General features: G+C 37.6%; 2 protein-coding genes across 3 annotated transcripts in view; one reads left to right on the top strand and one right to left on the bottom strand.

Annotated features, from left to right (window-relative positions):
* Positions 1–24,625, top strand: part of RIMS4 (regulating synaptic membrane exocytosis 4) — a gene marked incomplete at both ends in the record, with an annotated part of 93,805 nt that extends 69,180 nt beyond the window's left edge. For both annotated transcript variants that reach the window (XM_083358838.1, XM_083358837.1), the window contains 4 exons: positions 16,987–17,099; positions 19,325–19,426; positions 21,992–22,131; positions 24,407–24,625. In XM_083358838.1, coding sequence (XP_083214964.1) covers positions 16,987–17,099; positions 19,325–19,426; positions 21,992–22,131; positions 24,407–24,625 — 574 coding nt within the window. The remainder of the gene's footprint in view (positions 1–16,986; positions 17,100–19,324; positions 19,427–21,991; positions 22,132–24,406) is intronic.
* LOC310638086 (uncharacterized protein) overlaps positions 1–27,138 on the bottom strand; it is an 880,437-nt gene that overhangs the window by 730,797 nt on the left and 122,502 nt on the right. The gene's annotated exons all lie outside the window — the stretch shown is intronic.

Below are 27,138 nucleotides of genomic sequence, written 5' to 3'. Positions count from 1 at the left end.
TATTGAAAAGTTCAAAATTTCACATTCACATTATTTAAGAATGTATAGATGACTCTTATGAGGACCTGATGATTGTTGTCAGTTTATCAGTAAAATCTAGGTTTTAGATCCTAGTCCTTCATCTCATGTCAATATTTGCCTTATTTCTCTTTCTTCCTGAAAAGACCATTGTAAAAAAAAATTCATTCAACCTCTTCTGCAAGTCCTTATTTAATTTTTGCTGACCCTTTCACTGTCTTATCATTCAGTATTTTGTCTGTCTCGCTAGATAATTTCCTTCTAACTGATATGTAGACAAGTGACTCAGATAATTTTTGAAGGATAATTTAAAAGTAAGAATCTTTACAGGGTTGTTTTTCTCATGATTGTATTACACTCACCACTGCCATCAAGTTGCTTTGCTCTACAACTATAATACAACTTACATTCCCCGTGAAAATGCCTCCAGCAAATAATTCTCCTGTGTAATTTTAATAATACAGCTCTGCTCCTTGTCTGTATTACAAAACTGAGATGAACAGGAATGCATTTTTATGCCTTTGACGGTGCTAAAATCTGTTTGCCATATGACAGCAGATCTTCCTATTCAGGGTATTCAGACTTTTGCTTAGAAACAACAAGCACCTTCCATCATCTCAGCAGCTTTATTGCAGTGTGCTGCTTTTACTTTCCAGCTGTGATCAGAGGGGAGAAGGCAATAACAGTGCAATCCTAAAAATAGTATTACATCTGGACAAAACATAAAGTTGCTCCCTTAATGGCATGCACCTGTGGTCCTGGCAGTAAAGTCATGAGTATAAGAGAAGGAACGAAAGAATAAAAAAAAGCTGCCTCATATTCTAGACCTTTTCTTGTATTGATCCACAAAGGCTTCTTTTACATTATGCTGAAAATGTCATTTTGGGGGTATTTTTAAATAAACCAATGGGTCATAAGCATAACTGTGTGAATTCATGCTTATCTGGAAACATTCATTTTCATTCTTGATAGTTTGTTTCCCTGCGAGTTATTTTCTTTTCCTTAGTAAAATGTCAGTTGATAGACATGTCATGGGATTCGTGTCATGGGATTAATAAGTTTAAGTTTATTAAATTTATATACCGCCCTTTTCCCGTAGGACTCAGGGCGGTTTACAAAGTATTTAAAAACATCAATACAATACAGAAGTTAAAAACAGTTAAAATAATTAAATTTGATCCCTGAGGGGGGGGGAAATAGCTGTTAATACAACAGAAAAAAATGATGGCTCCATAAAACAGGATAAAAGCAGAATTATTACCTTAAACAATTACTTAATGAAAGCTCTCTTCCAAATTAAAAGGCTAAGGTTCCCAAATTTAGACTCAGTCTCAGGTTTCTGATAGTATCTCATTGTTGCAAAATTTATAGGCAGTTTAAGGAAGGTGTGAGATATGTATCCTTAAATTTATTCTAGTATTCCAACCTCTCTTTTATTTTCTAGACTTGGACACCATTTGCTGTACTAGAGAATATTCTATCTTTGTTATTGCCCTTTCTGTGTTCAAAGAAGGAAGGCACTAAATAACCATTTGCCATGGAATCTCCATTTTAAATTCTTTTTCAATTGATTGCCAAAACCAATTGAACTAAAGAATTAATAAAGAAGTGCTTGTGAAGATTTCAGTTATGGCTGACTAAACCTGTACCATGGAAAATAGTATTGTGCAATTATTTATTTAAGGCAATATGTGATTGATTGATTGATTGATTGATTGATTATGTGCCATTATATTATTTTTGATTCCTAGCAACCACATAGATTTTCTCCTTGATGTGTTCTTTCAGGTCTTCCAAGAGTGCACTAATTGCCACTGTAATTTAGTTAAGGCAACATTGCTAAAGAACAAATGCATTATATGCATAACTTATATAATGTAATTATGTAGTCCTTGATGCTCTCTGAGCTTGCAAATAGTGATGTAATTTCATTCTACATGACCTATTATTTAAATTAGTGCATTCAGAATATATGCGGTAATAATGACAATGCATTTTCTACTATCTATTTGCCTTCATGGTCTTGTGACATTATGATTTAATGTAAGAACTCATGCTTTCCATGTTGAAAGTTAAACATACAGTCCTGGCATTTTCACTAGAGATTGAGTCTTCCCTATTAGAAACATTGCTTAAAATACTAGGCTAGATCTTACATAGTAGAATGCAGTATTCAACCCTAACTGTAATATTCTTTCAATTAGAATGAATTTAAATTCATAGAAAAGTAATTGCTTAAGGAAGCTAACAAACAGTCACCTGTCTTCTGCATTGCTTTTACCTTGAGATAGTTCATATGGAAATAAGTGCCCTTCATACACAAAGCCATGAAGCTATTAGGATATATATTTGTTCCCTTATAATTAATAGTATTCAGATAGGAAACCATCTTTGAAAATGTTTAGCCTTCCTTTTTTAACCATGACTCTTCTCTACCTTGTCAGCTATAAATGTGTTTTAGGATTAAATGTGAACTGATGTTAATCTAATTAAAACTAATATTTATTAGGGGACCTGATGTTTTTTGAGGCTACCTTCTGATTTCCAAACCATATCTGACAAAGTCAGGAATAAACCAGATCAGTTTACTGCAAAGCACTCTGCATGGGGATATCTTTATAAAGTGTTCATTAATTTCATCCAATGTAAAATGCAGAGCTAAAATGCTCACTGTTGTTTGCTTTGTACAGTACATTATCTTGATCCAACTTACATTTGTTTCAAAGGTCTAAGTACAACTTATTTGCAGGACTAGTCACTCCCACATGAATCTGTTTCTATACTGCATGATTTCATGCCGAACACATGAATTACATTTTAGTCATGTAAGACGATCCACAGGACATATTTCACTTTGTAAGATGGCATTATGTATATATTGAGGCACCTACTGAGGTATGAAAACAAATCTCCACCCAGTTAGAATCCTTTCTTTATAGAGGACCATACTTGGAGTACTGTGTACAACTCTAAGTGACATATTTCCAGAAAAATGCTGACAAACCAATCAAAGGACGGCAACAAAGATGATACAGGGTTTTGAGGATATCTGAAGAGAAGATTTAATGAGACATGGTAACCATGTTTGAATCCATAAAGGAAAGCTATAGGGAAGCTGCCTGAGAACTATTTTCCATGCCCACAGAAACTAGAATCAGAAACAAATTGTAGCCACCTATATTTTTTTAAAATATAAGGAAAATTTTCCTAACAGCAGAACAAAGTATCTATGGAGGTTTTGGATTCTACTGTATATTTCTGGAAGGTTTTGAGAAGAGGCTCTCTTGGACGGTTATCCTATACATCACAGGGGATTGGACTACTATAGATGACCTCTGTGATTTCTTCCAATGTGGCAGTTCTATTATTCTAGCTGGGCTGTATGTGATATATCAATACATGTCTAAAATTCCTTCATAGGCTTACAGACATCATTTTAGCTGGGAAGCACATACTGTAGCTAATTCCCATGTCTTTGCAACCCTTTGCATATTCAGTCTATACCAGGGGTGTCAAACTCAATTTCATTGAGGGCTGCATCAGCATTGCGGTTGCCCTCAGGGGGCCGGGTGGGTGTGGCCAGGGTGGGCGTGGCCTGCTGGGTGGGCGTGGCCAGAGTGCGTATGGCCTACTTGGTGGGCGTGGCCAGCTCTACATTGTTCGCATCAAGGGTGCCTATGGGGGCCTGGGCAGGAGTGGGACAGATCTGGGGGTCTCTGGCAGGAGGAGGGTCTCTGGGCCAGGGCCAAGGCAGTGGGGGCCATTCCCTCACTGTTTCCAGGATGGCTTCACGGGCCACATGAAACCACTTCGCGGAACGGATCCGGCCCCCGGGCCTTGTGTTTGACATGTCTGGTCTATACGCTATGAAGACGGTCTTCAGAATCCTTTTATAACTTTCTTTCATGTATTGCTGCTTTTAGAACTCGGGTTGCAGTGAAGAAGGACAAGATTTATATCAGAGTATCACCACTGTTTTTTAGATTTGGAACTAACTCTGATAGAAATTCAGTAGGCTTTTGTTGTTGTTTTGTTTTTTCAGCAATTATGCTTGTTTTATTGACCCTGTGGGATGCTTGCATCCTCCTACCATGATTAGATAGTGTACCAAAACTATTTATTTAGCCACCGTAGGAATAGACTGCTGAACTAGACCTTTGCACTCATTCAGCACAATTTTTATGATGCTTTCATGACTGTGTATGAAAGTAGATGTCTGAGAGGGAAGTTTTATTGTTTTAATTATTATAATTCTTTTGAGGGGGAGGTTGATGTGGCCAGAAAGTGGAGTATAAGTGTTTAGATGAAGTACAAGAGCCCTGATGTGTAAGAGAGCTCATGGATCATTGCAAACACACTATCCTATAACATTTACCCAGCCTACAATGAGCTGACCAGTCTACAGGATACCAATCAGCCAACAGCCCAAAAGGCTCATACAGCCCACTTTGAGTGGTATTTAAAGGCTTTCTTGTTTTTTAATTTACTACTGGCTTGTTTTGCTTACTGAAGCTAAGATAGCCTTCTTTAGAATAACTCAATAGTCTGCCACTGCAAGAAGACATAGTCTTGTTTGATATGAGGAAGTAAAAAGAAACACGTTATTCAAGGACACTTTGTCACTGTGTTCTGCCTTCCCTTTCAAGTTTTATTTGAACTCTTAAAACAAAATGTTCTCTTGCTGCTTCCCTAGAGATTGTGTGAGCCTGTTTCTCATTTACTCCACTCAAAAAGGCAACTTGAGTGGCTGAAGAGCCTGCAGCTGTTTGTTACACATCTATTTGTGACACCATTTCTGTTCATAGCACATACAGGTGTGCTACACTAGAAAGTTAATCTTGGTGAAGCCCCCATCCATTTGGACTAGGTAAAAGCAACATGAATTATCCAGACTGCAGGAAGGTGTTTTTTATAAATAGAGAATATGGGAAACTATTAAGGTAGATTATCTCAACATGATTTGAACCCATTCTTCCCAGGTTTGCCACGTCAATTAAATTGTCATTTGAAATAAACTGCCAGTAGATTTTGCTGCTCTCTCTTGGTTGTTTACGTCTAAAGTTCCCTCAAGCTTTCTCACAATGGGCTACCTAAATGCAAAGTAATGGTAGATCCAACCTTGGATTGCAGAATATAGGGGGTGGGGGGAGAGGGGAGAGATTCTTGTAGACTTTTTTGCTCTCCTTTGGTTATTTATGTTTAACCAGCCTTCTTACATAGCTAACACTTTTGTTCCCAAGAAAACACATAATAACATGTATGTAGTGGAACTTGACTCCAGGGAAGCCTTCTTTATATAACTAGAAATGTTTCCTATCTATAGATCTACGATGGTCATAGTCTCTGCAGAATCTAGCCAGTCCAGTTTTTTAAATGGAATTTCCAACAACTTTAAAGGATAATGGGCTGTGATAAGAAGGAGAATTCTCTTGAAAATTGCCTGGGAAAAAGGTAGAATAGAAATACATTTAATTGTCTAAATTATATAACATCAGAAACAACAAGAGCTAATCCCTCTTAAGGAGTAAAGCAGGAAATATAAGGCCAGTTCTAACAGATTATTTGCTCCATTTATTACGTTAGGTAATCAGGCAACTCAGTGTCCACAGATTTTGTAAAAGACCAATTTTAGAAAAAAATCTGGTGATGCAGCATTTAACAATTAAGACAACGATTTTCACCTACATTCTTTTCTGATCTTTGGTGTTTTATAAACCATGGCCCTTAATAGTCTCCAGGAATAAAAGGAAGCTACTGCAATTCTCTTTCTTTTGACTGCATGTAACACAGTATTTTTGATTCACCTCTCAATTCTCAGGTTGATGTCCGGTGAACAGAAGTATGAAATTCACAGCAATGATAAACAGTGTTTTTGATATTGGACATCCGCTAGTATGCTCTCCATTATATTCCCTCTCCCTGGAGATGGCATTTTGAATTCACTTACATGTTGAAAACCTGCTTTTTTCACTTCCATTTTGCCAAATTATTATTATTATTATTTTTAATCCCATTTATATCCTGCCCTTCTCCGAAGACTCAGGGTGGCTTACAATCTAAAGCACAAATCAATGTGCTTAGCAATAGCCTTCATTCTATGTATATGCCTGCTTATTAGGGCTTTCGCCCCCCCCCAAGCGGCATTATTACAAAGTCGGCTTATTGCCCCCAACAATCTGGGTCCTCATTTTACCTACCTCAGAAGGATGGAAGGCTGAGTCAATCTTGAGCCTGGTGGGACTCGAACCTGCACTAATTGCAGGCAGCTGGTGTTACTTAAGGAGGTATTAGCCCACTGCTCCACCAAGGCTATTGGTGCTTCTGATAGTTAAATGCCCATCTGCCACAGCCGGGCTACTAATTTTTTAAACCCTTGTGGTTTTGTCATCCATGGTTTTGTAGTTCATAACTGGGGCACACTCATCTTCCTGGCCAACCAAAACCACAGAATGATGATTTGAACTTCTCTTACTTAGATCTCTCCTTCCACTTCAGTTTACATCCAGCAGCAAGCCTGTATATGTTCCTTAATTCTTCCTGCACTTTTCCAGTGACCTGCTTTTTTTTTTTTAGATTAATGACCACTGGGCTAGAAATTTCTTATTATTCTCTTTCAATTTGGTGGATTTAAAAAGGGCTTACTGAGTGGACTACTCACAAGAATGATGCAGGATTTTGTCACCTACTTTAGTTATCGGGTGGCATGAAATATGGGTATGTTCTCTCTTTCCGTGTAATATCATTTTCCCAAGGTCATGGCTGGAATCATACTGGATCTCTAATGCAAATCCTTTCAGCTAAAGTTGCTATGATTGAACTTAAAACTTTTCACACAGAAAACTGGGTAATCTTACAAAGTTTAAGGCCTTTGCTTGTTACAAAAATGCTATAATATAAGCCCAAGTAAGTAACCAAAAGACAGGGCTTTTGAATGTCATTGAGAAGGATCTTCAACCTGCTTTTGCTACATGAACTTTTTTTTTTTGAGATATGGATCAATAGCTGTTTGTGGCATTGGGGGATTTAAGAAGCTGAATACTAAGTTCTTGGTCTGGCACCGCATAGCGGTGCTTGGCATGCAAGATCTTAAAGGCGCATTAAAAATAGATTTGAAAAGAGGTCACAAACTCACACAGTCAAGAAAAGAAATTAATGATATGTTGGACTAAACTTAGCTGTGCAAAAGATGCTTTCCACCTGCTAATGTGTCACATTTGGCACATTGAAGGGAAACTGCTTCCACTTGGGATTTCTTCAAAGCCATTCCCTGCTGCAGGCAATTTCTTTCATTAGGCTCTTTGAAAACTATGACTTTCCAAAATAAGAGTTTAAAAGCGGGTCAGAAATACAGACAATTTATAAGGGAATGTATGGAAAAAATATCATTAAATCTAGCAAAGACAACAAGGTGATCTGTTTGAATATCTGATTGGTTTATGGCACAGAATAAATGTGATGCTGTGAGACACTGAGCTAGGAGAATATTTACATATTAGAAATATGTCAGGTTCAAGTAGGAGCAGAAGAGCAGGTTAACCAAGCTGGGATTAGTCATTATTTATTTATTTAGCGTATGGCTGGTCACACACAGAATTAAAAGCACTTCATATTTACAAGTTAGAACAGTTAAAACAATTTTTAAAAAAGAAGCAATTATAAAACCTAAGAGGAAAACAGAAATAACATTTCAGAGTTTAATGTCAAGTTTGGAGATCCAGTCAGTAGCTGCCGTTGTTACGCAGAGGAAGTCCTTAAAATCTCCTGGGTATCTTCTATTAGTGCATTCCCTCACTATATGTTGGATAGTCTGTCAGAGAGACTTGTTGATACAAGACTTGTTGATGTTCAACTCAACCATACGATGAGATTAATTACTGGGTGCATAATTACTGGCTACCAGTTCTTAGCCACATACTTCCCCCGCACTTATGACGACAAGAAGCTCTCATTCAGGAGTATAGTAAGATCCTGCTAAACTCCTCTCTACCCATTCATGCCTATACTTCTGATCTCTTAAGATGTCGATTAAAGTCAAGAAATCCACCACTCCTCAAAGCGCTTAAGCTGCTGGCCGAACATCAGAGCACTATACAAAAGTGGATGGAAGCATGGAGTAGCTATACCTCCCAAGATATTTCTGAGCATATTAATCCTAATAGTATACCTCCAGGATTTAATCTACCCTGACACATATGGGTGACATACAATAGAATTAGAACGACTCATGGGGTGTGTGCCGATTCTCTGTATAAATGGATTAGTCATTGGGTAAGCATTAATGAATTGAGTGACCTAGTATTGTCATGAACAACTGCAACATCTGTAACACTGTTCTGTCTATTGGTGATGCTGCTGTTGCTTCTGTTTGTACATGGTTACATTTGTTCCACATGCTTTGTTGACATTTAATGTTTGTGCCACTTTCTGTAAAAAAGCCTCTCAAAATGTTTTATAAAACAAAGAATAAGAGCAATACCCTAAAATATATATAAACCATAAACAGTAGAAATGGGGGAAACACTGGGAAAAAATCTAACCTTCATATAGACATACAGTAGCTGATCAGAGGGGTTTTCAGCAGAGGTTTAAAAGATGATGTAACAATGGGCACCTCATGAATTTCAGGGACAAGGTTATTTTGGAGCATAGCTGCCACTCAAGATTGGCCTTCTGTGACAGTGAAAACTGTAGGAGCCCCATCCCCATATTATTTAGACGTTCTTTCTGACAACAAGCAATTCCCAATTTGCACACTGAAGAACTGCATGATCTTGTCATGATTTATTCTTAGTTTATTGGCTCTCAGCCATCTCATTGCTGTCTTCAGATTCTAGTTTGGAACATTTTGACTCTCCTGATTCATGTTATATGGAGAAATATAGCATCATCAACATACTGATAACACCTGCCAGAGATCTTTTGATATACACGTTAAATATCATTGAAGATTAATAAGTGATCTGTTGGCACCCCTGTGAATCACTTAATATTAACCTTCATGTTTATCCCTGAAACTAAGAGCAGAACTAGTGGGCACTTTCGTAACACCAGTTGTCTTGACTGGAATCTTTCAAAAGCAATTTCAATCAATAGAGAATTCCCTCCTCTTCCAACATAAGGAAAAAATAATCATTGATGATAGCCCTGGGAAACAAAAATCCCCTAACCTCCCAATCCATGCCAAAGGGAAATAAAACATACTTCTTGTGTCATGCTCCTATGTCAATACTTCAAATGGGGTGCATTTGTCTGCCAAAAAAAAAAAATCAGATCATTTTGAAACTCTAGAACTGGGAGGTAGGAGGAGGCAAGAATTCTTCCAAATGAGAAAATGGTCTGCTCACCATCTTCAAAGAGCCTAGCTTTTAAAACATATGAGCTGTACTGCAATTTCAAATAAGAAATGGCTAATCCAGAAATAAGTCAGCTAAGCAATCCATCACAACCAATGTCATGTGATCAAAAAGGATCAGAGATTATTGCAAGTAATCTGTACAACTGCCCCTTGTTCTTTTTCTTTAATGTCTCCTGGCTAGCATGAAATAGTAGAACTACCCACAGTCAGCCTCAAAATACCATTTTTGAAGGTGGTCTGATCCAAAGTTTCAGCTGGTAATTTTAGAAGTAAGAGACAGCTTGAAGCTATTTAATTCAAATGAAACTGATGTGTAGGAAGAGAGCCAAAGTTAATCCTCCCTAAACTTTTATCGGTTGTATGTAATTATTATGCAAATTTGTACTTTAGTCTGGCAAGATTCCTGTCTATTGTACTACTTGGAAGTAACTTCTCATATCATTCTTGATTCCCTGCACTTCACGAATAGAATAGAATAGAATAGAATAGAATAGAATAGAATAGAATAGAATAGAATAGAATAGAATAGAATAGAATAGAATAGAATAGAATAGAATTTTAATTTAATTTAATTTAATAACATTTATATACCGCCCTTCTCCCTGAGGACTCAGGGCGGTTCACAGGGCAGAATAAAATAGCAAATACAAACATTAAAAAAGATTAAACAATTGCCCTAGTTAAAAACAATGGAAATACAGTGCTAAAAACCCCAAGAAAAATTAAAAGACCAAAGATAAAACAACCCCAGCAATCCCCATCAGGCTAGGCCAGCTTGTACAAACAGAAATGTCTTAAGATCGCGACGAAAGGAGCGAAGATCGGGCGCCATCCGGAGCTCTACCGGTAGCTGATTCCACAGCTCTGGAGCGCCCACAGAGAAGGATCTCCCCCTGGGGGCCACCAATCGACATTCTCTGATCGGTGGCACCCTGAGGAGGCCCTCTCTGTGGGAACGCACAGGGCGCAGGGAGCTTGATGCCGGCAGCAGATGTTCCCTGAGGTACTCCGGCCCCATGCCATGGAGTGCTTTGAACACCGTTACCAGTACCTTGAATCTCACCCGGAAGACAACTGGCAACCAATGCAGCTCACGGAGCAGAGGTGTAACGTGGGAGTATCGGGAGACTCCCAACACCACTAGAATAGAATAGAACCTTGGAGGAATTCTAGTCCAGCCCTCTGTTCAAGCAGGAGAAGTTATACCATCTTAGACAAGTGGCTGTCCAGTCTCTTCTTAAAAACCTCCAGTGATGTCTGAAGGCAAGCTGTTCCACTGGTTAATTGTCCTCACTGTTAGGAAGTTTCTCCTTAATTCCTGGTTGCTTCTCTCTTTGATCAGTTTCCAACCATTGTTTCTTGTCCTGCCCTCTGGTGCTTTGGAGAATAATTTGACCCCCTCTTCTTTGTAGCAGCCCCTCAAATATTGGAATATTGCTATCGTGTCACCCCTATTTCTTTTTTTCTTTAGACTAGCCAAACCCAAGTCCTGCAGGTGTTCTTCCTATGTTTTAGTCTCCAGGCCCCTGATCATCTTAGTTGCTCTTCTCTGCACTTTTTCAAAGTCTCAGCATCTTTTTTGTACTATGGTGACCAAAACTGGTTGCAGTATTCCAGTTGTGGTCTCGCTAGGGTTTTATTAAGCGGTACTAATACTTCGTGTGATATTGATTCTATGCCTCTGTTTATACAACCCAGGATTATATTAGAGTTTTTGGCTGCTGCTGCACACTGCTGGCTCATAGTCAAGTGATTGTCCACTAGGACTCCAAGGTCCCTCTCACAGTTGCTGTTTTTGAGCCAGGTCTCACCAAATCTGTACTTAAACCTCTGACTTTTCCTGCCTAAATGTAAAACTTTGCTTTTCTCCACATTAAAATTCATTTTGTTGGATATGGCCCATTGTTCAAGATTGTCAATATCCTTTTGGATCCTGAGCTTGTCTTCTGGGGTCTTGGTTATTCCTGCCAGTTTAGTGTCATCTGCAAATTTGATGAGTTCCCCTTCTATTCCCTCATCTAAGTCATTAATGAAGATATTGAAGAGTACTGGGCCTGAGATGGAGCCTTGTGGTACCCCACTGCTTACTTCTCTCCATGTGGATGTAGTACCATTGAGGACTACTCGTGGAGAATGGTTTGTCAGCCAGCTACAAACCATCTGGTGGTGAGGTGATTTTGTCTATTCCACCTGTTTGTACTTTACCAAGCAGTAGATTGTGGTCTACTTTGTCAAATGCCTTACTGAAGTCTAAGTATACTATGTCCACAGCATTTCACTGGTCTACTAATTTAGTCACTTTATCAAATAATGAAATAAGAAAAGTCCCAGAGCTTGACTGAGGGTAATATGGGCTTAATTCTCCTTCACACCTTCCTTTTCTTGCTAATAGCTTTCTTTCCACCCCAATGGACCAGCAACCCTTTCTATCCTCTGCTGACCTTGTTCAAACCTGATGGTACAGCACACGTTGGTTCATCAGCTGCTCCTCGGGGCAGGTTTTTCCATCAGTATAAAGTTTTGAGGAGGACTTTTCCTAAAGCCATCTGATCTAATTTTCTAAAAATCATTAGCATGCTCCTGAAATGAGTACATCATTAATTATACTGACTAGAAAGCAAAAGAGATAGAAGGAAAGAGATTGAGGGGATTTAAAAGAGGTGGCTTATTGAATTTAGCTTTGTTTTTGTTCCTTGCTTGTATATGTAAAGATTAGAGAGCCAAGCACAGAGGACAAAGCCTTTGTTCAATAAAGAATGCAGAGGTTTCTTCAGGTCTGGTAGAATTAATAGAACTGTGAACTTAATTTTTGATGTTATAGAGATTGTGTAGAGCCCTTCCCCCTCCCACCCATTTCCCTTCTTCCTTGGTTTATCTTTTCTGGAATGTACAATAAAGAATTTGTCTTAATCCTTTGGTTTTTGGTTTTTTGTTTTTTTGTCAAGTTGCACAGGAACCTGTTTATGATTTAGTTAAGTGTGTCAAGTCAATGTTGACCTCTAGTGACTGCATGGGCAAATCCCTGCCGTCTCAACCTGTCTCTAGAGCCTTGGTGGAGCAGTGGGCTGATGCCTCCTTAAGTAACACCAGCTGCCTGCAATTAGTGCAGGTTCGAGTCCCACCAGGCTCAAGGTTGACTCAGCCTTCCATCCTTCCGAGGTAGGTAAAATGAGGACCCAGATTGTTGGGGGCAATCAAGCTGACTTTGTAATAATGCCGCTTGGGGTGTGTGTGAAAGCCCTAATAAGCAGGCATATACATAGAATGAAGGCTACTGCTAAGCTTGTAAGCCGCCCTGAGTCTTCGGAGAAGGGCGGGATATAAATGGAATTAAAAATAAACAAATAGTAGTAATCTGGACCTTCTGGAGTTTCTTTCAAGGACATTCCTGTAGGCTGCTTAATGTTACTCCTCCACTTTGTCTCTTTAACTTCCCTTTATTTCAAATTTCCTCAAGCTAAACATGTAAATACACATTAGATATATATATTTGGGGCACTAAGCATTTGCACCTTAGGTACAAAGTGTGGTAGTTTTTAGGCTTTTCCCTGTTGCTGATTTAAGATGCTGCCCATCCATCATCGAGATGGCAGAAAACTATGTCAGCCTAACATTGTCTCACAATTGCCAATCCTGACATTGTGCTCCTGTTCCAATTCATTGTTGAAAGATACTGGCTTGATTTTTCACAAGTAGCACAATACAAGGAAATGTGTATTCTTCCAGCTTTGCCTCTGCATGTCACCAACTTCTGGAAGATATATCTCCAGCAAGAATTGGGTGAGTCTGTCAGCTAGGCTACCTATTTCACCATCAACTGTATTTGTGATCTAGCAATACACAAACAAATACATTAAAAATGCATATGTATTATCTGCAGAGAAGTAGAAAGACCTTATGGTTTTGTCAATGTCCCTGTCCATATTATAGTGAAGCTTAATATGGACAAGAACTGAAACCTTGAGTCTGTACTGGAAGTCAATTTTAAGCTCCATTTGGAATATGCATGATACCATTCTGCTCCATTACACGGTCTGCTCGAACATGACATCCTTAAGATATACTGGTATTACAACTCCCAGAATTCCAAGGCAGTTTGGGGAAGGTCGCATCACAGCAGCAGTATTTTCTATGTCATTATGAAATGGTTAAAATATTATAATTAATAATGAAAAAAGTTTTGCACAGTTTTGCTAATGAATAAAACCAGAAGGTCTACACACCTGTAGGATAAAGACAAAGGGACATTAATGTATCCAAATCAAGAATGGAGGATTCTAACACCTCTGATTATAAATGAACTACCATCTAACACAGGGGTGTCAAACTCAATTTCATTGAGGGCCGCATCAGCATTGCGGTTGCCCTCAAGGGGCCGAGTGGGTATGGCCAGGGTGGGCGTGGCCTACTGGGTGGGCGTGGCTAGAGTGCGTATGGCCTACCTGGTGGGCATGGCCCGCTCTACACTGTTCGCATCAAGGGTGCCTATGGGGGCCTGGGCAGGAGTGGGACAGATCTGAGGGTCTCTGGCAGAAGGAGGGTCTCTGGGCCAGGGCCAAGGCAGTGGGGGCCGTTCCCTCGCTGTTTCCAGGATGGCTTCGCGGGCCACATGAAACCACTTCACAGGCCAGATCCGGCCCCCGGGCCTTGTGTTTGACATGTCTGATCTAACAGCTGGTGAATTATACCAGCTACTGACTGTTAACTAACTACATAAATTTGTTCTTATGAACCACACATTTGGCTCTCTATATTCATATAATTTAGTGGAATGGAATGATTCCTAATGCGGTGTTGGAACAAACATATTTTGCAGGAAATGCATTATTAGCATTCTGTTGTGCAGACTGAGCCTATTTATTTTTACACTGATGACTGAAGACTACACTTGGGTCACTTTCTCATTAGTGATTTCCACTCTCTTTATGTCATCCAGACATCATTGTACTGACATAACAGTAATAAGGACAGGTTTTGTACTATCTCAGCGATGGTTTGATGATGCCATAAAGATGCTTTAGCTTCATAATGAGGAAGAGCAGGAAGTGTAGCAGAAGGCAAAAACAAATAGTGGAACAGGATGTATCACTTTAAATTGCAAATAAAGATGATGTTATTCATGAAGGTTTCTTTACATAAAATTCTGGAAATCCTTAAACAGAATGCTAGCATAATATGCTGGGATGAAATCTTTCAGCATCCCACCATTGTTTTTTTTAATTTACAAGGGATTTGGAAGTAAAGCTTGAAATCTCCCCTCCCATTTCTTAAAAGATCCCCATCAATTGATTGGAATGTATAATTTTATGGCATTTTCGTCTGCTAGATGTGTTGGTTGGACATATGACAAAGGAGCTTATTGCTATAAAATTCCCAATAAAAATCATACAAACATATTGAAAGCAAACATTACAATATCTGAGAATTCTAAAAAAAACCTCAAATGTGGACATGTTAATGTTTTCCCAAGTCCAATTTCTATAACGTTAGAAACATTATACAATTCCAGTTTATTTTTTAAAAAAATGGCCCCCAAAGGAGGTCACTGGTTTACAGTCTCTTCTAGATAATTGCCGCAAAAGTTAACAAAGACCAAATTATCAAGGAAAAGTCAAGGACAGATCTTAAGGATCAATGTGACTTCTGCAAAGAAAGTTTGCAAATTTAATATTTAATAAAGTTCTATTTCTTCAAGACTGTCAAAAGAATGTAGACTAAGGATTTTGCAATTATTATTAATTTGGACTTTCAAAAAAACATATGATTAAAATTCCTTTAAAAACTCTACATTTACTGTATAGCACAGAAGCGGAAGTCCTCTAGTGATCAATATTTAGCTGAAGAACATATATGTGGAAGGGTTTAAAAGGTAATAATCCCTTCACACTCTGGCTTGGTACTAGAAATTGTTAATTATTTCATATATGATGCATAGTTAATGACAAGACGTGATCCAGATTTGTTCAGGAAGATTAAAATAAAACCTGAAAACTAAAGAAATTAAGAAGATTTCATCAAACTGACGGAACAGACATCCCTCTCAACCTTAGTTATGAGTAAAAAGGTCAAAGTAATGTTTACAATACGGTGAACAGAATATAATATAACAAAATACCTTATTTAATTAAATTAACTAGGAACCTGGAATTGGGTAATAAACAGCTATTAAACCTTTGTTGTGCACAGTTAATATATTTAAACCAGGGGATTAAAAAGTGATGTATTTTTTCCTCGCATATTTTTTTAATAAATTAGTTTTTTAAGGTTTTATATTGGATTTATTTATTTTATTTTTTTGCTTTATTCCTTTGCTTTTATTTTTGTTGTTACTTCAAACTGTATTGGGGCAATTGGGAGACAACTGAGTCAGCCGTCGAATAAATAGATCTTGACACTGTGGTTTGTAGCTGGATGATGTGATTGGGTGTGATTGCTGTGCAAAAAAAACAACTTCCATGTTGGAAGTGTTTAAGATAGGAATTGAAAATAGATCAGTGGAATACATTTATAAAATGTTTAAATGTTTAAAATACTATTTTAAACTGGTTGCTGCCTCTCAAACAATTGTATTGCACTATGCAGCTGGACAATCAAAACAATAAAGACACTGGAACAAATCTGCAATGAGCAAAGAGCACACGATCAAAAAACAATGAGCATGATTTGGGAGACATTTTACATTAGAGAAAAAAACTATGCTTGAATAAGATGAGGGATATTTGATTATAAAATTATATATAAATTAGGGTTTTTCTCCCTCTACAGCTGACTGGAAACTTGAGTAAGAATCCTCTTTCAAACTGATATCTCTGGACATTGCAGATACATTTAACTGGTTCCTGTGATAACACTATTGAACTAAGTAGCTTTGTGGTTTAATCCAGGAAGATTTGTTTTATATTCTTAAATTACAATTATTATATTGTAAACTTTTGGATAGTGTACAAAAAGTACCAATATAAGAAAAAGAAGAATCCAAATAATAGAAATAGGAAGCATGTTAGTATTGAAGTAAAAAAAAAAGACAAAGAGGTGCCAAAATAAAATTTTGGAAAAAAATATCAACTTATTTTGTAGCAGATTCAATATGTCACACCATGTTATTTTAATTCCTGAACAGGATCTTTAATATTCTGTAAGAGTAGATAGATTTTGCCCCCCCCCATCTCCAGCACTTTCATCCAGTATAAATAACAAATAGCTGTTCTGTGCAATATTAGAGATTCATTAAAATATTAATTGCAAATGACTTGGCTCTGCAGGATGGATAATTTGTATTTTTCTGCAGTATGGGGGGGCAGAGGAATACAGTTGAGAAGGGGCAAACATCTAAGATTTGCATAGGAAATTATATTTTCCTCAAATTATTTTACCAAGAAGGGAACTCTTTGCCTGTAATTATCTGTACCTGCTCACACATATATATTTCCTAAATTAGAAAGAGAAATTCACTGAGAATGACATGTAACAATCTGTATGAAAATCAGTGAGAATGGTATCTATAGAAATAGTTACTCATTCTATGCATATCTTCAAGTAATTGTCGTCTATTTCATTGTTGGCCATTGTAAAGACTTGAAATAATAGTCAGTGCTAACCTACTGATTTTGCAGCTTGAATTTCAATGGAGTTCATCTGGCATCTGCTGGGCAGTTCAGTGATTTCTTGGGCAGCATGGGACCAGCACAGTTTGTGGGTCGCCAGACCTTGGCCACTACCTCCATGGGTAAGAAACAAAAAAATATTTTTTTTATTTTATTTGAATGTAAGTATTCATTTAGCCAGTGCTTTTTTTTTTGAAGAAAAAAAAAGATGCCAGAACTCACACATGTCATACAACCCACCTTGCCTACCCTATAAGGTTCCATCCAAAAAAGGTGCCAGAACTCCATTCTGGGCGTTCCATGACAAAAAAAGCTCTGCATTTAGAACTATTTATCTCTGTGGTGCTTTACAAAGAATAGGTTTGATGAATCCATATCACAAGAAGTCAGGGGAAACAACAGGGGAAGATGTGGACAAAAACAGGAAAGGAATAAGTCCTAATTTCAATGATATACTTTGTCTTAACAGTTAAAAGGATACAGAGATTAAAAGGTTTTCCAATGTTCATAAGGAAGCAACCAGTGCAATTGAGACTGACAGATTAAGCTGAAGGAGAAGCAAATGAAAAACTATATTCTCTTCAACTTAGTGTTCTGCTACTGTAATCTTCTGTTCTCTGAATGCTGTAACATTCTGTTTATTAAAAAGGACCCATTTTCTTCCTAGCTTTCCAACACTTCCTTATATATAGGATGTCTAAGGGATCAAGGCCATCCTTTTCTCTCTCATCACAGACCCTAACACAGTGGTTCCCAACCTTTTCTATATCCCGCACCCCTAGAACATTTCTGATATATTCATGTACCCCTTACAAAAGTTTGAAATAATGGCAACGAATTATGCATATACATTATAATTTTGAAAACCCAAGTTTTTGCACCCTCTGGAATATTATCTTGCACCACCAGGGAGTGCAAGCACCCCCGGTTGGGAACCCCTGCCCTAACAATAGGCATTGCATTGTAATTAGAGCCTTGCTCATATTGTGTATGAATGCAGAGGGGCATAATCTCTGTCACAAGGCCATGACCACCATCTTGTAGATTTTGCCACTTTACCTCACACATGGATATCCCTAGGCGACCACCTTATATGGTAATCTATGATCATGTATTAGTTTAAAAAGAGCTACTGAACAATACCCTACTTGCAGAACTGTCTATTACCATACTTTACGTATTAGGACATTATGATGTATAACAATACTATGTAATTATGCTATAATGTTAAGGAGGGATGGAGGGAAGAAAGAAGGAAAGGAAGAAGGGAGAAAAATGGATCTTCTGCAGAACAATCCCTTTGGTGTTTCTCCTTTAGCAGTAGCCTATTCTTTGTAACCCAGTTCCAGAAATGGGCAAAGATAGCTGAAATTAGCCAGACAAGGAGGCAAAACAGAATGATTAGCAGTATTTCTGAGTATTTCTTGAGGAAAAGGTCAAAGAGAACCAGATGGAAAAAGTGCAAGTATGTTCTTCCTGGGCAGATGGTTCCTTCCCCCCCTTTTATCCCCCTTGTTGATTCAGATAATATCTCTAATTGTAGCTGTTTTCTCCCATCTTATTTGCACTATTGGCCACTGCAGTATTGTTAGAGGAAATATAGCAGTTAAGATGCTGATCTGTAGATCAAAACAACTGAGATTCAGGTCTTCACGTGACCACAGAGCTTACTGAGTGATTTTTGGGGGGTTGTTCTTCTTTCACAGCCTTACGTACCTCAAAAGGTTGATACTGAATAAAATCATGGAGAACCCTCTATGCAAATTGTCTTGAACTTCCCTAGAAAAGGGAAGCTCTATAAAATTAATAGCAATAGCATTTAGATTTATATACTGCCCCATAACACTTTACAGCACTCTCTGGGCAGTTTACAATGTAAGCTTTATTTGCATATTGCCCCCAATAATCTGGGTCCTTTTTTTACTGACGTTGGAAGGATGGAAGACTGAATCAACCTTGAGCCATGTCAGGATTCAACTCCAAGCTGTGGGCAGAGTTTGCCTGCAATACTGTACTTTAACCACTGCACCACCAGGGTTCCAATAAACAAACACAAATAAAGAATCTGAGGACTTAGGTCTCACATGAATATTTCTTCCTCATGGTATATTTAGTGCTAAACTGAATTACCAGGCTGGGGTGAAGACAAGATGTCTGGTAGGGCTTGGAAAAGCCATCTCTAAATGTTCCAATTTCTCTTAGAAATAATCAGTACTCAAACAGTCCCCTTATATTTAAAAGCCTTTCAAATGTAAAGAATCTGTTGAATATTGGTCTTTTCTATGGGATGTTGGGATTAAACACTAAAACCATTTGGCTTTTAATTTATACCTTGCTTGGTACACAGGAGATGTGGAAATTGGATTGCAAGAACGCAATGGACAACTGGAAGTGGATATTATTCAAGCCCGAGGATTGACCGCAAAGCCTGGCTCTAAAACCCTTCCAGGTACTATATTTCAATCTCAGTTCTTTCTTCCTTTTAAAAAACCGTTGTTTCCTCTCTGTGGTTACAAAATGCTGGATTATAGCTGCATCCCTGTTGTTGTTAACAGAAGCTGCTTAAATCTAGAAAGAATAATCAGTAAGGATGAATGATTTTACAGCAATTTATTTCTCTGAATAGTGCAGCCACTTTAGGCAAATTGAACATATTTTTAAACACTATTGTCTAAAATGATCAGATATCTCAGAGATGGTAAGGAACTGACCCTGACTTTTTTTTTGTGCTTAGGATCAACAAAGAGATTCAAGTATTTCAGCAGCTCCCAACCTTTTCTATACCCTGCACCCCTAGAATGCTTCTGATATATTCTCGCACCCCTTACAAAAGATCAAAATAACAGCAACAAATTATACACTATAATTTTGAAAGCCCAAGTTTTTGCATCCCCTGGAATATCGTCTTGCACCCCCAGGGGGTGCAAGTACCCCTGTTGGAATCCCTGATGTATTTTAATTCCTGGATCCAAAACCAACTTTTCATTGCATGCTAAATATTTTAGTGATAGCTGGATGACTTTAAATCCTTTTCTGAGAAATTTTCAGAAATGGATAAACACTTTTAAAGATGTTTACAATGAAATCCATACCTTTTGAAAAGTTGCAACCCATTCTAAGGTAAACCCAGACCCAAGCAAGACTAGAGTAAGGCTTGAAACCTTTTGCCAATATTCTGTTTTAGCCAGCTAGTCTATTCCTGCCAATCTCCTCCCATTAGTGCCCTTCACCTTTCCTTACCATTGTGTAGGGTATAACCTGGGAACTAATCTGAGAAGACATTGATATGCCACTATGTAGGCAGATAGGCCAACTTTGCCAGTGACAATTTACCCAAACAATTCCTGAGTTTGCAGCGATATTCAAGAAAAGACATGGCTGGATAGGCAGGGATGTTAGCTACTCTGCAAGCTAACATGACTGCATGGAGTAAGCAATCTATTTGGGTACTTCTTTGCTTGCAAAAGGGATGAGGAAGGTATGAGAAAGGGAAGATCAAATAGTTTTGTTATTCTCCTTATACATTTTTGTATTTTTTGCATTTCTGTTTCAAGGCATTGAGAAGTATTATTGCAAGATGATGGATCATGAGCAAGAACAGTCCATTGATTGTTAAAACTTAGCAGGAAATGTTGGTTGGTATCATGACTTTATTATAAAGTCTCTTACAGAGATAAAAAAGTTCATGCAAGATAGTGAGAAAAATTCTTCCAACCATTGCTAAGAATTGGGTTTTTCATTATGATTGTGAACTATCATTGTAGTTGTAAACAAATCAAGATATCACTGTGGGAAATTAATTGCACTCCATGTAACACAATTTAATTACATATGAGTGGTCTTGTCATGTGTGATCCATAGCAGAAACACAGTATGTGAAGATTAAGGTATATCTCTTTTTCCTTCCTGCTATGATTGGAACAAAAATTCATCCCTTTGTGCAAGGGAAGGAAACCCCCCTTCTTACTTTTCTTACTGGGAAACTTACTTTCACAAGCTCTCTAGCTATAAGAATGGGATAAAAATTTTGTTCAATAGGAAGAAATAAGGTGTTCTGTCTCTTTGCACTGCTTTCCCAGTAAAGACTCAACACATACATATGTGCATGTCTACTAGCAGCCAATACAACTCACAAAGATGGGTGTTCATGCTACTGAACTGATTAATGTTGATCACTGTGTGAAGAGTTGTATTTTGCACCAATTGCAACTTCTGAGTTGCCTTCACAGGAGGCAGGCAGCTTAACTGGGAGATGAGTCACTGTTTTCTGTACTTCCAGGCAATTTTGCAACTGAAAGACCAGCAAAGCTGGCTTAAAGTTCTCTGGACATGGTCTTCATCTGCTGCCCTATAGAAGCTGTGAAACCAGAAGAACCCTCAGTTTGTACAACAGCTTCTTCAGATAAACACAATTTCATCCATTCCACAATTTTGTTCCTCAGATTCTTCAGATAAATAAAATTCCATCAAGAGTAATAAATGAAGCAAATAGGGACCAGAAGGCATTTGTATAAACAGTAATATTGTCTTAATGAGATTCAGTTTCAGCTTGCTCACCCTCATCCAGTCCTTACAACCTTCGGATACTAGATCAGGACAGCCATCAAGCAAAGTACAAACTGAAATATTTTAAGTGAAGCTCAGCTTCAGTTGAATTTCTTGTTAGCAATACAGAAATGGTTTGCCGCTACCTTTTTCTAAAATATATTTTGACTTTTCAGCCTAGCTTACAGCCTTGATATTTCCTTGAGATTCAAGCAGTAGTCAGGTTTGATCTTAGATAGCTTCAGAGCCACTAAGTTCAGCTAAGCCAAGTATTACTCTTTGCTGAGACACACAAGTGAAGAATCCTTCTTTTTTAAACTTCTTAAAAATAAAGCCAGTAACTATACAGGAAACTCTTGCCACAAAACAGCTTCCTGCCTGTGAAAAAGCTACATGAGCTACATGGTGGATTTTTTTTTAAAAAAAAATAGGCTTTGAACTTACCATGAATCATATGCTTTTCTTCCAGCGGCCTACATCAAGGCCTATCTCCTAGAAAATGGGGTTTGCATTGCAAAGAAGAAAACTAAAGTGGCTCGCAAATCTTTAGACCCTCTGTACAATCAAGTGTTACTTTTCCCAGAGAGCCCACAAGGCAAAGTACTTCAGGTATGGTGCAATTTGTTCACTTTATTTACATTCCACCTTGCCATTAAAGTTGCTTTCAAGACACAATCAAAACTAGATAAAATAATATTATGATCAAAATTCTTTAAATGAACTGAAAAGCATACCAATATTGGGGGGGCAGGTACCAAAATCTAATTAAGGAGCAAGACAGTTTAACCATCAAAAGCCCAATGAAATGCATTTGCTTGCTGGCAAAAAGTCAGGAGAATGCACACAAGGGTGCTGCACCAGTCAGAAAGTAATTCCAGATCTTAGTGTTTTCACAACATCAGCAAACCACTTTCTTTCTGGCTTTTCTGCAGAATGAACTAGTATTTCCCTGCTGCAATGTTGTGTTTGTTTGAAATGGTGTAGCAGGGTGCTCTTCCTCCTGCCTGCAGAGGTTGTTTAAGGGAGATGCTATTCTGAGGGCTTTGCACTTCCACTTAATAGTTCAGCCAAAAGAAGCAGAGGTAAATTTGATCAAAGTTTTCTGTTTCACTTTCTCTTCAGCAGGAAAAAAAAATCTTATAATGACGGGTTGTTTCCTGCCACTCCTGTGAAAACACTGCTGAGGAAAAAAATATTGCTACAGGATCCTGAGCAGCAACCTTAGAGTTTGTTCAGTGTTCTCAGCATTTCAAAACAATAGAATAAACTCATAATCAGAATTGGTTTATAAGCAGCTTTTGAGATTTTGGAAAGTGAAAGTAGTAGTCAGGTGAAGTACTTGAAATCAAAGCTGCATTTCCCTCTTTTTGCAGGGAATTTCTGAAACTATCTCTCGTATTCCTGGCAAATAGGCTCCCAGCTTGTTTGTTTATTTTATTTGATATATATGGCCACCAATATGAAAGAGTAAAACATGAAAACATTAAAACTAAAACAAGTTCTAAAATAATAAACCCATTGGAATATTAAAACAAACAGGTTAATGAAATAGAAATAACAATAATAACAGAAGCAATTGAAGCCAACCAACACAAATCTCATTCAAGGGTCTTATACTCTGTATGGATTCATCCCATGTTCTGATGCAGTTTTAGGGCCTTGTGGAAAGAGACATCTTGATCTATTCCAGAGCTTGGGGATAAAATAGCTTTACAAGAGTCATTCAAAGGCAGTTCAAGCTTCTAGTGGAATGCTATTACATACAGCAGGCAATGTGACAGAAAATATGTATTTCCTGGAATCCATTTGAAAATGTTATTGGATTAATAGGACTCAAAGCATGCCTGTTGGGTCCTACAGAATGGGCAGAAAGAGTGGAGAAACGCAGTTCCTCAGACAACCAGGCTCTATAGTATGAAAACCATGTACTATACATATGTGATATAACCAATACTTGAACTGCCTTCAGAAAAATAACTCAATGGCCAGGGAAGTCATATATTTCCCATAATCGGCAGTCTTGCTGCAAAATTCTGGATCAGCTAAATTTTCTAAACTCTATTCAAGGGCACACCCCAGCCCTATAGTTAAGGATGATGGAGGTATAACCAAATCAGTAACAGTTACTAGCCTGAAAACATATTGAAATATTTATAGTCCATTTATTTATAATATTTATGAATGACTCAGTCCCCAAAGATTATAGATGGTATACAAAATGTAATCTTCAAAAACATTGTTCAGTGTAGCTCATAAAAGGATAACTGGCTTGAGTAATTCATATGCCTTAAAAGGGGGATATATAAAGAACCGTTCCCCACTGCTTTCCATAATTAGGAATCATTCCTTTTCTCAACTGTACCCTAATTTGTTTTTCTGGTTGTAATAGAAAATGACAAAAAGTGGAAGGAACCATAGCTCTATATGTAATCGCTTCCATGCAGGAGGTCTTCAGTATGTTGTAATTAGAGAAAAAATAGGTCAGATAGTAGGAGATAGTGAGACCCCAGCTAGCTATTGTAAATAAGAGTAAACAATATTGGGGCTAGGATGATTGAATAATATAATGTAGCTTAAAAGAAATGTCTATATTCCTATACTTGGGCTGTTAGAAACTGTCTCCCCTTATGCTATGCCCACTGTAGACACAGATATTTATTTGAAAGTAGAAATGCAGAAGACAAACCAATAGTTTCATTTTTCCATCTTGACAATACTGGAAACATCTGATGTGAGCCTCCTCTAATGTTCTTCCTTTTGATGTTGATTAGATCATAGTGTGTGACAATAATTTGTCAAAAAAAAATCCCACAGTACTCTCTCAACAGCATCCATCATTAGTGTTCCTGAATCAAACTCAATCTCTATCCTTTTTGTTCCCAAGGTGATAGTCTGGGGAAACTACGGGCGCATGGAACGCAAGCACTTCATGGGTGTTGCTCGGGTCCTCTTGGAAGAACTGGATTTGTCCACTCTAGCTGTTGGTTGGTATAAGCTTTTCCCAACCTCTTCAATGGTGGATCCTACTACAGCTCCCCTCCTGCGCCAGTCCTCACAGCTTTCCCTGGAGAGTACAGTAGGACCTTGTTGTGACAGATCTTAATGAGCAAGGAAGTACTAAGAGTACTGATTCTATTTTAAAGATCATGATCTCAAGGTTTTATTTGCCTGAATGCTGTCCTCAAGTGCATTGCATCTTCAATCAGTCCCTGGGGGAGTCTGAAGGTGAGGATAGCCAAGTAACCTTGATGAAATCAAAATGGAGGCCAGTGACCTTTCTCCATCCAAGTAGGAGGAGCTGTGGGGCAAAAGTCCTAATTATGAAATGATGCTGATCAGACATACTTTTCCGTTTTTCATTTATTCACTGTCATCTACACATCTTCAAATCAATGTAACATCTTGAAATGTTGCAACAATTTATTTTCATTGGGGAAGATGTTCTTTTTTAATACTATTTTACAAATTTGAAAATAAAATGAACTTTGGCTATTCTTAATTATTCAAAGCAAACATCTAACCTAAATAACAGCAGTTTCAGGGAAACTTTACGGGGTTTGTAAATGTTCTTTTTCCTTTTAAAGAGTGGGGAGGAGGGAGAAAGAACTGCAACTATTTCTTAGAGCAAGTTGCATTTAAGGTACAAGTACCATTGCTGTATTTTTCTCAATACTGTGCCAAATTACCAGCAGTGTCTTCTATTACTGTAGGACTTAGGTCAACAATACTGCTGAAGAATTATTTTGTGGAAAGAACTAGAAAAGATTCTAGGTCACTCAGTTGCAACACAGAACATAGCAAACCACTTAACTGGAACACTGCGCAAAAATTACAAATTGCAAAATTTGCAGGGATTAGATTTATTACTGGATATGAACATTGTCAGGACACAAAGACACACACCATACCTTACCTCAGCTGTTGCTGTGCTTCTTCTCGTTGTGTCTTCTTATTCCCATATTCTAGCCATGCTTTGGATTTTTAGTGCATATCTTTTGATGTAGAATAGGGTTTGGTTTCAAGGACAGTAATTTATTCCACTATTACAAGAAAAATTACAATATAAAGGTTTGCTTTATTTAAAGGGAAGTTACAAGAAGATGACATTCCATTTATCATTTGAAATACATTTGCAAAGGATCTTGGGAAGCTACCTTTAATAGAAGGAAATTTTACTTGATCTTCCAGTATTGTGAGGCAACCTGGTGGAAGAAGAGGAAGAGCTGGATTTTTCCAAAGTTCAGTTGCAGGAAATAGTAAAGGCATTTTCACAAGTGACTCTAAAAGCATCATGAGGTCTTTGAAATTATTTGCGTTCATATGTGAATTATTATAATGCACTTTTGAGTTAATGAACGCAGGGAATAATTAAAATTGGCATTTTGGCTTTTATGTGGTTTTGTATGCTTGTACATATAGCTAATCTACTCATACTATATTCTTGATTCCTCCATGCATCATTATACAATTGTACATGTTCCAGAAGCAGCAGATAAGAATATGTCTTCTACTATGCTACATACACAACATACACACACACACACACACACAGAGAGAGAGAGAGAGAGAGAGAGAGAGAGAGAGAGAGAGAGAGAGAGAGAGAGAGAGAGCAAATATCAATATCAGTTGGTGGTGGATAATTTAATCACTATCCTAGATTACTTGGACATTCCTCTAAATGAAGGCAGTAGAATTACCTGTCCAATCTGGTCCTCACCAAATGTTTAGATTACATGGCCCTAAATTCCCAGCCAGCATGATGGATGTCCCTATTTGGCTGGGAATCCTGGGATTTATACCTCAACACATCTAGAAGGCAACATTTTAAAGAAGACTGCATTAGAGACAGCTGTTTTAAAGGTGTTTTATGCCAAGATTAGAAATTCTATCTAGATGTTATTATATATTCCTTTTAGTTTCTACTCTAATGATTGCTATGTTTTTCTGTTAGAATGGCAACAGTTGTCTTCATTTCACAATTCAGGATTCCAAACTATATATTAATATTTTGGAGCCATCTGAAAATCCCTTTCTAGCCTGTATTTACAGAAGAAAGTAGTAATCAGGGGACACACAAAAAAGCATGGCTAAAGCATGACTGTAGGGATACCGATAGAATGAAATCTAGACAGTTGTATATTATATGTAGCATTTTAATGGTTTGTAAAATAACAACCAAATTTTGATTGCAAAATCAATAAGTCTAGTAATGAACTCTGCTAGGAATAATCTAATATAGATAATAGAATATGAGAATGGTGTTAATTTTAAGCATTTTACAATCATAAAACCTCCAGAGTTACAGTCTGATTGTCTAAATCTATTTTATTTATGTGCTTTCCAGAGAATTTCTTTCTAATTCATATCAGAGAATTTATGTGTATAAACTGAAGAAAGGTAATTGCAGCATAGATGCTGGTCAAAGTACGTTATGATTCTTTAAGTTTATTTTTAAAACCATTATACTTCAAGTTGGTATATATTCATATTTATGTATAGTAATTATTAGGCAATATTGTACAATATCTGTATGAATTAGAATAGTTTAGGTTAGATTTAGTAATTGGTAGCCATGGACTTTTCTAACAATCTTGTTGTTTAGAAGAACTATAGGAA

This window comes from Vipera ursinii (assembly GCF_947247035.1).
Source record: "Vipera ursinii genome assembly, chromosome: 3".
Classification (NCBI taxonomy): Eukaryota; Metazoa; Chordata; class Lepidosauria; order Squamata; family Viperidae; genus Vipera; species Vipera ursinii.
The sequence above is the reverse complement of the archived record's forward strand: the minus strand, read 5'-3'. Positions and strand labels throughout refer to the sequence as shown.